Source organism: Ahaetulla prasina, chromosome 4 (genome assembly GCF_028640845.1).
Source record: "Ahaetulla prasina isolate Xishuangbanna chromosome 4, ASM2864084v1, whole genome shotgun sequence".
Classification (NCBI taxonomy): Eukaryota; Metazoa; Chordata; class Lepidosauria; order Squamata; family Colubridae; genus Ahaetulla; species Ahaetulla prasina.
The window spans coordinates 124,858,278-124,872,284 of NC_080542.1; the positions used below are offsets into that span (position 1 = coordinate 124,858,278).

Genomic DNA, 14,007 nt, shown 5'->3' on the forward strand with positions numbered 1-14,007 from the left:
ATATAAATTTACTTATTACAGAAATGATTAAGGAATTTCACTTTGCATGAATAGCTTCCCAATGTTGTTGCAAATTGTACAAAGTTTGCAAGGTGTGGATGAGCTTTCTATTTTTTGTAGCTTTACAATGCAAGGATTTTTTTTCCCTATCCAGTGGTGAATAATATATAACATATAAATTTCCGTCCTTAAGGGTTTGATCGGCACCCTGGTCTTCCAGCTTCTCAACATCTGCTTGAGTTCTGGCAGGGCAAATGGTGATAATTGTCACAACTGAAATAGAATTTTGAACTTAGTTAAACAAATGAGAGCAATTATGTTCCATCCCTTGCAAATGAAGCTCCCTACTTCTTCCTGATTGTTAGAAAATGAAAGCTGCACATCAGATTGTCATGGCAGAGCAACCTTGCCGACAGTGTACCACAAAACAACAGTCACTTACCGAGCTGGCTCCTGAATTGAGTTTACTATTTAGCTGTTATTTGATATATAATTTTCATTTTTTAAATTTTTTAATGCTTCTTACTTGGCTACTGTCTTGTAGTTATAAGTATTTTAAAATCTTGCTTTTAATGAGTGCAAACATGTTCCTGTAAGACCATTTTTAACTTTTTCTGCCCAGGCATTGGATCACAGACAAAAAGCTAGATGTAACATTGTAACAGATTAGCCAGTGGAGTTTAACTTCCTTTTTGTATCATGGATATATATATTTTTTACATCTGTCAGGTGATGACCAAGATTTTTATCTTTCTTTGTGCTCTTGGTATCTTGCCCATAAAGTCAATACTCCTACACAGAGTTCACATAGGAAACATCTAGGAGGAAAGTCAACGCCTTTTCTTTCTTTTTTCACTCTGCCCGACAGTTTTCTCCCTTCCGTTTTCCCGCCTTTGTTTTCTTATTATTGTCTTTTGTATTTTTGGATTTTATATTATATTCAGATAAACTAATAAAATTTTTGAAATACAGGAAACACCTAGTGCTGTGGAAGATCATTTGGCAGGAATATCCTTATCCCTACCCTTCTCTAGGCAGTTTCTTTTTTTACTGCAAAACAAGCCATTGCATCTGGATTTTTCTTCTCAGAGAACATTTGTTTCCGCTTGTTTTCCTTCGTGGATGACAATTATATAGGTCTTTTTTTTGTTTTATCTTTGTAAATCTTTTCTTTTTTAAAAAAATTATTGTCTACTCTACGTGCAACTTCACTTCATTCCAACCCAAACCATTCAAGAGATTGCAGAGTTTGTGGCATATAAAATATTCCGACTATAGACAATCTTTCTGCTTATCTGTCTCATGTACATTGCCACTACTTCACTAAACAAGCTTGGAGGATTGTACTTCTGAAAATGGGGATGGATCATGATTATGGAAATCTCTTTTCTGGAGTTACAATTTATTTTGAAACTGAACATTTCTTTCTTTTTCATAATGTTATTGAAAATTTTAAAAATGAAGATCAAAACTAATAATAACTAATATATATAAGGAGGAAAAAAAGACATAGAAATCAAAGAAAAGGTAAAAGTGAAAGAAAGGGGGGAAATAGAAAAGAAAGGAAAAAGAAAACAGTAAGATTCAGTCTTATTTACAGCAGTTATAAGTACAATTTATAAATTTACCTCTTTTTCTAAAGCCTCAATATGACTCTCTTCTTTCTATAATCTTGTGTCTAGTCATCAAAACCATAAACATACATTCATTTTTTCTGTTATATGCAAAAAGTCCACAAAGGATTTTCAATCAACAATAAACATGATGTATTTTCCCTAATCAAGTAAATTAGTTTGGCCATCTAAGCAAGTTACATAATCTTCATGAACCAATCTTCCATAGATATAATTCCGTAGATATTGCTGAAAGTTTATTTTATTTATTTATTTATTTATTTATTTATTTATTCCATTTCTATACCACCCTTCTCCCGAAGGACTCAGGGCAGTTTACAGCCAAATAAAAGGCAAAATACAAAAATTAAAAACATTTTAAAATCTAAAATTCAATTCGGCTGAAACGAATAAAAATAGTAATAAAACCATAGTAAAAACCCACATTAAAATATGTTAAAATACATTAGGCCAGCCCTGCACGGCGAAACAAGGTGTTTAACTCACGTCTGAAGGTCCGGAGGTCGGGGAGTTGGCGTATCCCCAGAGGCAGCTTGTTCCAGAGGGCAGGAGCCCTCACGGAGAAGGAGTTTATAAAGTTTATAAATAAGTACAATTATCTGGCTCTACTTATCATATTAAAAAAATTAAAGTTCTGAGACTTTTTCCAACTCTTTGTTCTCAAATTGTAAACTTTAAAATTCTCTGAATCAGTATATTTGAATCCAAAATTTTCTATACTTCCACCAAGCAAGATGAAATGTCCTTCCTATTGTTTACAGTTCCAATGTAATTTTGAAGTGCTTTTATAGATTTTAGACAATTTTGTCTGATGAAAGAGTGAATGCTGCTAAGAAGGCTTCCAAAGCCAACATAAAGTTACCTACAAAAGCCCTTAACTTGTAAGCTATTTTTTTTATATTTACTCCCTCGATCCTCTTATCCTATCTTATAATTCAATATTTCAAGAACCAAAATAAACAAGATAGGAGACAATAGACATACATGTCCTGTTCCTTTCTGTATCCTTTGTTTGATATCCATTAGCAGTTATTCATTTTTCCTTTGAAGTATAAATCATTCTTACCCATTTTATAAAGTTCTTTCCAAAGTTCATTATCTTAGAAAATTTTGAACAAGATAACCACATTCAAATTATTCCAAAACTTTGAACAAGAAGGTCCAATCCAAGGACTACTACACATCTAAGAAAATCAAGTGGTTTGTTTTTCATTATACCAATGAAAAACAAATATTCCAAAAGGTCCAACACATTTCTAATATTGTCCTTTAACTGTATTTTATTCCTTTTTAAGTATTACTACTATATTAGCTTCTTTCCAACTTCATTGCATTTTCACTCCCTGTGAGATATTCATTGTACTGTATTTTGTAAAATTCATCCTCAAAATAATCCTCAAAAATATTTATAATAAGAACCTAGTAATCCATCCAGTTCAGGCACCTTTTGAGCTAATCTTTTTTATAGCTTCACAAACTTTCCTTATTGTTATAGATCCATTCATAATTTGTTTCTGTTCTTTTGTAATCCTCAGTAAAATTTAGGAATACATCTATGTTCTTCAGAGATACGTTACTTGCATTATACAAGTTGAAATAATATTGATGAAATGCTTTCCACATTATTATGCTATCCATTAATACAGTATCTTCATTTATAATTTCAACATTATTTTCTATTTTGTAATTTATATGCCAGACAGTTCCCTGGTTTGTTTACAAAGTCAATAATATTTTTTTTGCTTTATATAGTTCATTTTTATTTCCATTTCTCATTGTAAAGTTTTGTTTTGTTGAGACATGCTTGCCTTGTCTGGAAATTTAATTTTTAATTTTTCTTCTTTTCTCCTTATACCATCCAAAATAGCTTGTGTTTTCTTCTGCCTCTTTTTTGTTATTGTTTTGTCTTATTATGTTGTTTTATTATGTTGTATAAAATAACTTCTGATAAAAGTTTTACTTTTGTCCCAAGCAATTCTTAAATCAATACGTTTATCTAAATTATTTCTAAAAAAATATTTTTTTTTACAATCCTCCATTAGTTCTTATTTCTATAGAATTTAAGAACTGGATTTTTTTTCACAAATTCATAGGATTATGATCCGAAAAAGTCTTTGACAATATCCATATTTTAGAAACCTTAGTATAGTAGCCACATCATATCTATCTTAGAAAAGCATCTTGTTTTTCAGAAAAAGTAGGTATATTCCCTTGAATTGTTGATTCTGTCTACATGTATCAATGATCCCTAAAACTGTCCATCAAATCACAGAAAAAGTTGGTAATTTGCCTTGAATTAATTTTAATATTCTCAGACCTTCTATCCAGTTGTAGGGAGACCATTCTGGAATTGAGCATTCCTAAACCAGTCCCAAGGATGATGTTTTTAAATAATCTCTGATTCAGGTGGTCACATCATCTACAATCCCATTTTCCAGTACTTTTCCCCGATTCCAGGAGATTCATTTTCATTGCATTTAGAGAAGCAACTGATAAAATCTAAGTGGCATTCTTGAACAGAAAGGAAATAGATAATAAAAAAACCTCTTTCTATATTTTTAAACTGTATGGATATACCGGAGAGCAGGCTAATTTCGTTTATCCTTAAAATGCAAGGCTTCCGCCTCCTGTGGGTTTAGCATTTAAAGTCATTTCTGGGAATCCCAAGAGTCAGTGATTTCACAGAATGGCATATACTAATTTCAGTTGCTGCAAAAATTAGATGTGAACTGAATAACAGCATTTTAGTATTTTATCACAAAAGATTATTCCTTTAGTATTGGTGGATTATTCCATTCATTTCTTTTCAAAGGAAGTGATGAAAATTTTGGCTTCAGCTTAAAAGGCACCATTACTCATATATGTAGCCAACTGGGCAAGTTAATCCACTTCTGATCTTGTTAGGGACCTTTGAATTACTTTCTACAGTCTATATTTCACTATTTCAGTATTTAATTTCACTTACTTTTCAAGAATCTTTTATTAAAAAGTTATGTGATGGTTGTAATTGTAGCTGTTTGGTTGTGAGCCCTTATGATTTGCTCACCTTATTTCTACACTACAAGAACTAAACATGTTGATTTTATTCACAAACTTGTTTCTCCTTCCTTCCAACTACTTGTCTTACCTGCTTCATATCCTTCTACAGCATACCCTAGGTATTTATAGAACATTAGATTTTTGTATGGATTATATTACTTCGGTTATTCATATGCTACCAAAGTTTGCTAACCTTACATCAGAGTTCTGCAAAGTGACTACCTGCCATCTTGCAAGCAGTGATCTTCTTAACAGAAAGTTTTTTCAAACTTATTTTCTTTTCATTAAACTTAAGTAGCTGCTTGATCAGAACCTTCATTGTTCATTCAATATGATTGGGTTGAGGGGGTGGGATTACAGAAAATATTTTGAGAGGGTAGTGCTCTTTTGTACGTCCGTGTTTGGGCATTCTCTCGTATCTCTGTTGATGTAAGCTTGTTACTTAGCTTTACGAAAGAACTAGAGAGACTATGGATTAGAAATGCAGATTGCTTACTTCTAACTGTAGTTCTTCAGATCTGTGGAGACCTCAGCCATTAGCTCCTCTACTGACATCTTATGAGCACTTGTTTTTTTTCAAAGGCTGACCCAGTTTTGGGAAATTAAAGGAACAGGTGGAAATTATGATCAAGTGTATCCATTTGGTGGTGAGTGCTTCCAGCAAAAAAGACTGTTGCAATCCTGACACAGTTCCTATGCAGGAGCATTATTCACATGTGTATAAGCATAGTTGACTATGCCCTTTTATCTTTAGCATTTTGTTTTTGATCTGTGCCTTACAATTAGCACTATCATTTCTATGAATGAGTTCATCGTACTGTGCAAGATAGCACAGCGGACTGAATAAAACTGGAAAAATGAACAGCGAAGAAACACTATCCATGTAGCTATGAGAACCCAATTAGCCCCAGCCTAATGTGTCATCAGCAGGTACAACAAAAGTTTACAAAATGAAAAGGAAATTTAAAAAATAAAACTTGCTAATTCCAGGCACATGAAATATAAATATGAAAATATGAAGCTAATTAACTGTGGGATAGAGAGGAATGGATTTTTTCTTCTTCTTCAATCCTTTTTTAGGATTGTTTTGTGATTTATACAATTGCATACTTATGCATATTTCCTTTTTATAGTCACTGGATAGCATTATGCTTGCAAGGCTATAGTTTGCTTCTTATATTCAAATAAACTGGCTGGCTTTTTTTCCTAATAATTAAATGTTTGCAATGAAACATTTTAATTATTCAAAATCAGTGAATCTTATTTGAAGTTTGCACTGCTGTATAACTGGTATGAGAGAAATTAATGGTTTTATTTGAGAATCTGCCTGTTTATTATATAATGCTAAACAATGAAATTATTACCTAAACTAAGCTTGATCAGTATTTAAGTAAGGTGAGAAAATTTTTGAAAAGTTGAAGCAAGCTAATAAAAAAAAAGGCACCTTAGAAGCATTAGATGAAAAGTTTGTCTAGTTCAGAATTCTTATCATTGACTAGACCAACAATTTTTTTTCCAAGAAACTCCTCTGAACTATTTTGTGCATTTTATATCATTGACAGCATCAGATTGTGGTATTAGTTAGAAAAAATAACATCATAATGTCCCGTCTTTTCTACCCACCTCTATCCATTACTCATCACAGTCTGAATTAATCTGAAACTAAAGCTAGTTATACTTATATGAAATATATATTATTTCTGGACAATTAATAAACATTACTGATATTTTATGTCTGTGACAACTGCTCATATGTCCTCCATTGAGTTCCATTGCAACTGGAGATGCGTGCTAATATTTTTGACCTGTGTTCTTGATTTTTGAAATAGAGAATACTTATCAGTTAGGACTAGGTGCAAAAGTAATCTGGGCTGCAGATTCCTGTGGTCCTTCCAAAAAAAAAAAAGAAAGAAAAGAAAAGAAAAGAAAAAAAGAAAAAAGCCAAAGCCAAAAAAAAGGGGGGGGGGGGACTCTGAAAATAATTCAACTATCACCCTGTTTTCATTTTTAACAAAAAATGTTCCAGGATTTCACAGAACTGTAAGTCAAGAATTTTTTTCACATTACATGATAAGCAGTTGATACAAAATATGCTGATTAAATCAATTGAACATTGAACATTTCCGAATATGATTGATCTGTGACAATGAGTTTGCTAGAATGCTTAATCCAAAGATATAATTTATCAATACGACTCTTGCTAAAACTGCTGCAGATTATTTTGGTAATTAACTCATAAAAAAAGAACACCTGATAGACTGAACTAGTAGACTTGCTGAGTGTTTTAACAGAAACATTATCAAGCAATTTTTGTTGGCAATTCTTATTTTATTATACAAAGAGAAAAGCAAAAAGGGAAGGAAAAGATAGTTCATCTACTCTGCTACATTGTTATCGGTGCTCATAAAAGAAGAATAATAGCATACAATATCAATTTCACTAATGCAGGCTCAGTGTTGAATTTGGATATATATATATATAGATATATACACATACCTACATACTGACACAGAGAGAGAGAGAGTTATATATAAAATAATATGTGCATATATTATACTAAACTGATTAGTTTAAATTCATAGTCTTGAAATACTCATAAAAATGCAACCAATCATGCAGCAGTAGCAGCTTCATTGATCTATTAGCTGAATTTATTTAGCAAATTTATGTATTTTTGAAATTTTATTTACCAAAACTGCATGGTGTTGGTTGCTACTTAGTTATTTACTTTTTATGAAACAGGTGATTTTATAGTGCATAAAATCACAGGGAATATTTTTTTTCCCATTAAGCGTGCTGTTTGTTGTGCTCCAAATATATTACTGCATGCTTCCCTGTATTTTGTAACGTTTGGTTTATGCAGGAATATGCTGAATTTCAGTATCGGAGGAGACACAGACAGCGCCGACGTGGAGATATGCAGAGTCTGCTGAGTAGTGCTCCAGATCCTGATGATCCAAGTGAGAGTACACTAGGTAACCTTTTTTCTACACTATCTTTATTTTCCTTTTAACCAGCTTTTATTTAATCAGAAGTTTAATGGTGGGCTATCATTCAGTTGTTTTTCAAGCAAAAAGAAGTGATTAGTTAACATAATTACCATATTAATTGCCAAAGAGAATCCCTTGTTTTAAGTCCTCAAAAGAAAAGTGAAATATTTAAAAAGAGGTACCATATTTCTGACTTTCGAAATGAAAATTAGATATAGCAGTATGCATAACAAATGTAGGATTTTCAGAATTTATTACATTGCATGTATATGGAAATGTAATTTCATCTTTCATAATAAACTGAGAATTAGATAACTTTTCTCCTTTCTACTATGTTAGAAAGTATGAAGCATCATTTGAGGTACCTTCTATTTTAGAATAGAATAGAATAGAATTTTTATTGGCCAAGTGTGATTGGACACACAAGGAATTTGTTTTGGTGCATATGCTCTCAGTGTACATAAAAGAAAAGATACGTTCATCAAGGTATTTGATTGCTCATATCAAATATATATCTTGATATTTTAGAAATTTGTCTTTTTATTTTTATTTAACATTCTTAAAAGTTTAATAAGAAATAGAACCATCTTTAAATTTTAAAAATTAGACACCAAAGGGAAAAATAGAAAAGACAAGAATACAAACTAAACCCCCAATCAACAACATAAACTAAAAAAGAAAAGAAAGAAAGAAATGTACATTTTATACTTATCAATAGTCACTGGTTTAATTATAAAAATATTGTAATGTAATCAGTACAAAATGTTGTTGTAAAGTATCACAAAATCTCTGATACAGTAACACACATTGCTTTATCCTTTGTTTAGTAGAAAATGCTATTTTTCTAAATATTAAAAAAGTATTACTTATATACCATATTTTTGGCGTATAAGATGCACTTTCCTCCCCAAAAAAGTGGGTGGAAAAGTCTGTGCGTTTTATGCAGTGAATATTGCAGCAGGGGGGAGGGGGTTGCTGTTCTAGAATCGGCTGCGGTGGCGAATGGGCCACGCTGAAAGGGCTGTGGCAGTGAACAGGCCGTAGAGAACGGGTTGTGGCAAACAGGCCAGATAACTAACGGATGGAAGCTGGGAGGCAGAGGGAGATTTTTTTTCTTGCTTTCTTCCCCAAAAGCTAGGTGCATCTTATAGTCCAGAGCATCCGGAAAATACAGTAATAGTAAATACTAAACACAAAGAATAGAAGATACTAATTTTCTTTTTCCTGAACAGATATCCAACAATCATTCCCTGACATCTGAAATAATACCAGTATTACACTTCCAATTTCTTCATATGATTCTTCAAATCACCTCCCAGCTTGATGTAGTTTAGTGAACGCTAGTCTTAGGCACAAAGACAACTGAGTGACCTTGGACCAGTCATCCTCCCTCAGCCTTACAAAGAAAGCGTTGGGGAAATCGTAAATCTTGCCAAGAAACCTGGGGGAGTAGATCTAAGCAATCACCATGTGCCAAAGCCTGAATTGAAGGCAATCCCTCCTCAAAGTTATTAAAAGAATATTTGCTAGGGGTGTGTGTGAGAGAGAGAGAGAGCGACAGAGACAGAGAGAAGGATGTTTTAGTCTCAAGTATTCTATAGCATCACTTCAATTCAAAATTCCTACAAAAACCATGGATTAAAAGTGTTGGGGAGGGGGAGAGAAAAGTAAGCTCCTTGTTTTAATTTGTAAACTTTCCTTGAGCAGATACTCAAGAAGCTGGCAGTAACAGAAGACACGGTAATTCCATGGTGAGTTCAGCTTCCATGAGTATCCTTCACAGCTCTTCTCTTCATGACTATACTCCTGTTAGTCGCTCTGAAAACCAGGATTCTCTGCAGGTATAGTCTTTTATCTTTTCTTTACTATTTTATTTCTTTAACTTGTTATCTATCTATCTTCTAACTTCATCAGCTTATTAGAATATATATATATATATATTATTAGTTATGGAACTGACTACATAACAGATTTCAAATAGAATCTTAGCCGAAATAATCATTATTGATTATACTGGCATACAGTATATAGGCATTTCTTAATTTTGATATCTCTTATAGGCTCTGAGTTCCTTGGATGAAGATGATCCAAACATACTTCTTGCTATTCAGTTATCATTGCAAGAATCTGGCCTAGTTATTGACGATGAAACTAGAGACTTCCTGACTAATGAAGCTTCATTAGGAGCAATAGGTACTTCTTTGCCTACAAGGTTAGATTCTGGCCCAGTAAATGTAGATAATCCAAGAGCAGCTCTAAGTAGCACTGAACTTTTAGAACTTGGTGATAGCCTGATAAAATTAAGTGCAGACAGTGATCAGTTTTTGACAGACCATCTTAGCTCTCGCACTTTCAATAATACAAGAAGTGGCTTATATTCAGCATCTGGTGAATCTGACTCAGGTAGCCAAGATCTTAATATAAATGAAAATCTCCTTGGAAACATAATGGCTTGGTTCCATGACATGAATCCTCAGAGTATTGCACTCATTCCTTCCGCAATTACAGAAGCAGATGATGATTCACAGCAACCCAGTACTGAAGAGAGGTTAATGGAGCAGCCACAAGTAAGACAAGATCTTCTAGAGGAAAATGCACCTTCTGAAGATGCAGTCAAAAATGAAGGCAGAAGCACTGAAAGGGAAGAAGGTGCTACTGCTGCTGGAGATGTTAGTTATGGAGAAACAGTTCCACAAAGTGAAGAAGCTTCTGGAGATACGAGCAGCCAAATTGTAAATTCAGATGTTTCACGTCAGACATCTAAAACTTCAGCTGAATGGGCTGAACATGTGCATTTGGTGTAATCACAAAAAGTTTTGGGGGAAAAATGAATAGTTTGTGGAGCCAAAATGATTAGGCAATTATCAGTGATACAATATATAGTGGAATCTTTGACCAATCCTAGCAGAGCTCAGTTGTTTACCCAAGTTGTAAAAAATGGGATAAATAGAAATTTCCTTGGTGTTCTTTATGAAGCTTATTTGAACCTTTCAGGAAATTTCTATTGCATTGGACAGTAAAGTTGCTTGCTTGTTTGGAGGAAGTAGAAAGCTTGTACTCCATGTTCCTAACACAATGCATTATCTATTTAGCCTTAGGCTGATGATCCTTAACTTGAAAAGGGAGATTAAGACTTCCTTAGTGAGTCATTTAAAACATTTTCTCCTTTTTCTCTTATTTGTCTTATTCTTTAAAAAGGTTTAGCACTAAAATTATGTTTTGCTTTCCCCAATTAATCAATAATAGTATGAACTGAGGTAAAGTGAATCTTCTAATTAAACTTTTCATGTTTATGTACCAGTACGGATGTGCCAAACTGAGCAGCAAATCAACATAAAAATATGCAGTATTGGTTTTTTATGCTAACTCTTATTTTTAAGGATGTAAAGAACGCATACACATGCAGAATGACATGCACATGCACACATACACATATATCTTTTTTCAAATTTTACTCGCATTTATCACCATTATAATTGCATTAACATAATTTTATCTTAATTAAATCTAATTCTGCTATTAAAGATAGTTATTTTAAACAGCCAAGTTGGCTCAGTTGAAAAGACATTTTAACAGAAGTGCAGTCTTTTCTATTTATTCTCTGCACTTTGAGCGTAGTTGCTTTGAACAGTAACATTTTACAAACAATGAAGTCTGCAACTTTCTAAAGCTAGAGACAGCCTCCTTGCCCCCTCCAAAAACCTAGGAAAGATTAATAATATCACAAACAACATGTTACTGTGCCTTTGCCTAAGCTAAATAGATAGTTGACACAGTTAAATGAATATTAGTTATCTGTTCTGGAGTATACTATGGTATGCTATGAACTGCAGAAACCTCCATAAAACCACTCATGGCCTTTCCTTTCCACTCAATACCTATATAGGGTATAAGCCTTCCCCATACAGGTATAGCATGCACACCTAGAAGGATCCCCATAGGATTCCAGAGAGCCTTATTTTTCTCCTTCTCTCCCTGTCCTATCTTTGTCAGCATGCATTTGAGGGCAGTACAGCATATGTGAGTATCTGTGTGTGCCTCCTATATCTCCATCCAGCCTACTAGTTTCACTCTGTGAGGTTGTGTGAGCTTCAGCTGAAAAGAGAGGGGAAACACAGGAATAAGAGTGTGTGTTTCCAAAACACCCACTCTGCAAAGTGGGTGTCAAATTCAGCTGTTCAGACAAATTCCTTGTTTGCAGGCACTATAGCTGTGGTGGGAGTATCATACCTTATATGTCAACATTTTTCAGAAATAATAAAACACTACAATGTATTCTTTTCAATTGCACAATATTCATTAAGTATATGATTGGTGTTTCATATTTTGTAAAAAAAAACACAACAACCCAAAACCTTCCCTAATGGTGTCCTTCTGTGACAAAAAGTTTTGTTGAAATTGGCTTAAAAACATCAAAACCTCATTGTAAATTAGTGATGCAGATTGTAACTTTAACTAGAAGTAATTGTTTTAAATTACTGTTTTGCTTGCAAATAATCAAAGTGTAGGTTAATAGAAGCAAAATGAATGAAATACTCCATTTCTTTTTTGTTTGACTTGATATGAAAGATCTATGTCTGATACAAAAACTTGCTACTGATTGTGTATAGTAAGGTATTTTGATGGCAGAAAAGGTATATATATTGATTACTGTGTGTTACAAAAAAAAGTGTTAAATCCTTCATTTAAGCTTAACTGTTGGGATCTTGCAGTCCCTGTGGCTCATAAAATTAAATATTAACTATTTAATCCATTTTTAAAAAACTCTGTTTCTTGACATTTATTTGGAAGGAGTAGTCTGCTTCTCTGTTATTATACGCTATACATCCATTATATTTTTAGCTTGGCTTCTAATTGCCCTGTCCTGAAAGTATTAGTGTTGAATCCCTTTTTCTAGCCTTGGAAAATTATCTCTTTAAAAAGCTATCACAGAATCCTTTCTAACTTAAAATAGATCTTGACACTATCGTCACTAATTGGTCTTACATATTTTAAATACACATACAGCTTCCTTGAATTTTAATTTTGAAATAGAATATCACATGATTTTGTGTATTGCATTAAGATGTCTTGCAAAGCTAAGAGAAGATATGTATGAGTGCTTTCTGTGATGATAGTGAAGTTTGTGGGTTCTGGTTTTCTGTAACTTGGTTTAAATTGTGAAGTATACTCCATTGTAAAATTTATTCTGAGCATGAAATTTAGCATATTAAATTTGTATTTTCTTGATACTTATTTAAAATTTAAGACCAGCCCCCTAACTGAATTTAGAATTCTGAAAGAAAGTTTGGCAAGCCTATTTTGTAAACCAATTAATTTTATAAAGAAAAACAAAACTACTATAATCTTGAAAATGGTATTTGCACTTTCATAGTATATACTTGATACATTCCCACTTTATATACAGTAGGATATTACAACCGTATAGATGTTTGGCCAAATGAATGCTATTAATAATATGTAAAATTTTTGATTAAACATTTATTACTTAAACTAATTCCTTTATCTCCTGTATTTCTTTACCAAATATTGTTTTAGATGAAAAAATGGTGTTTGAAATTTTAAAAAAGCTCACACTGATATACATCAATTTTCTGTGATTTTCTAGTAGAGTGTTTCACAAATAATTATTATGCTGCACAGAAGTAATTTGTTCTTGCATAAAGTTGAACATTATCAGTAGAACAGGTAATGGACTTACAATAAATGGACTTAACCATTCATTTAGTGACCATTCAAAGTTACAACAGCACTGAAAAAAGTGACTTATGACCATTTTTCACACATATGACTGTTGCTGCATCCCCATGGTCATGTGATCAAAATTCAGATGCTTGGTAACTAATTTATATTTATGATGGTTGTAGCGAGTCAGGATCATGTGATTCCCTTTCGTGACTTTCTGACAAGCAAAGTCAATATGGAAGTCAGATTCATTTAACAACCATGTGCCTAACTTAACAACTACAGTGATTCACTTAACAACTGTGGTTAAAAATGTTGTAAAATAGGGCAAAATCCACTTAATAACTGCCTCACTTAGCAATAGAAAATTGGGGCTCAATTATCGTCATAAACTGAGACTACCTATAAAACCAAACCAAATCCCATTAAGCAGAAGACATCTGAACACAGAAATTGTGTCATCTTCTGAACACAGAAATTAGAATCTTGAGATCAAATCCACTATTCTGTATTTCAAACATTGTATAAGATTAAATGAGGTACTATGAAGACAAAAAGGCCAAAGATAATTAAGCATTTAGCAGCTGAAACTCTGATGAAAATAAATAGCACTGTTAACAGTTCTGCTTAGAAAAACCTCAGTTACTTGAGCATTTCTT

General features: G+C 32.9%; 1 protein-coding gene across 8 annotated transcripts in view; it reads left to right on the top strand.

Moving 5' to 3' along the window:
* ANKIB1 (ankyrin repeat and IBR domain containing 1) overlaps positions 1 to 13,160 on the top strand; it is a 51,628-nt gene extending 38,468 nt beyond the window's left edge. For 3 of the 8 annotated variants that reach the window (XM_058180843.1, XM_058180842.1, XM_058180846.1), the window contains 3 exons: positions 7,537 to 7,648; positions 9,371 to 9,504; positions 9,724 to 13,160. In XM_058180843.1, the coding sequence (XP_058036826.1) occupies positions 7,537 to 7,648; positions 9,371 to 9,504; positions 9,724 to 10,467 (990 nt within the window). In that variant the 3' untranslated portion in view covers positions 10,468 to 13,160. The remainder of the gene's footprint in view (positions 1 to 7,536; positions 7,649 to 9,370; positions 9,505 to 9,723) is intronic. The other 5 variants (XM_058180847.1, XM_058180845.1, XM_058180844.1 and 2 more) reach the window with 5 other exon arrangements.
* Positions 13,161 to 14,007: the final 847 nt, after the last annotated feature.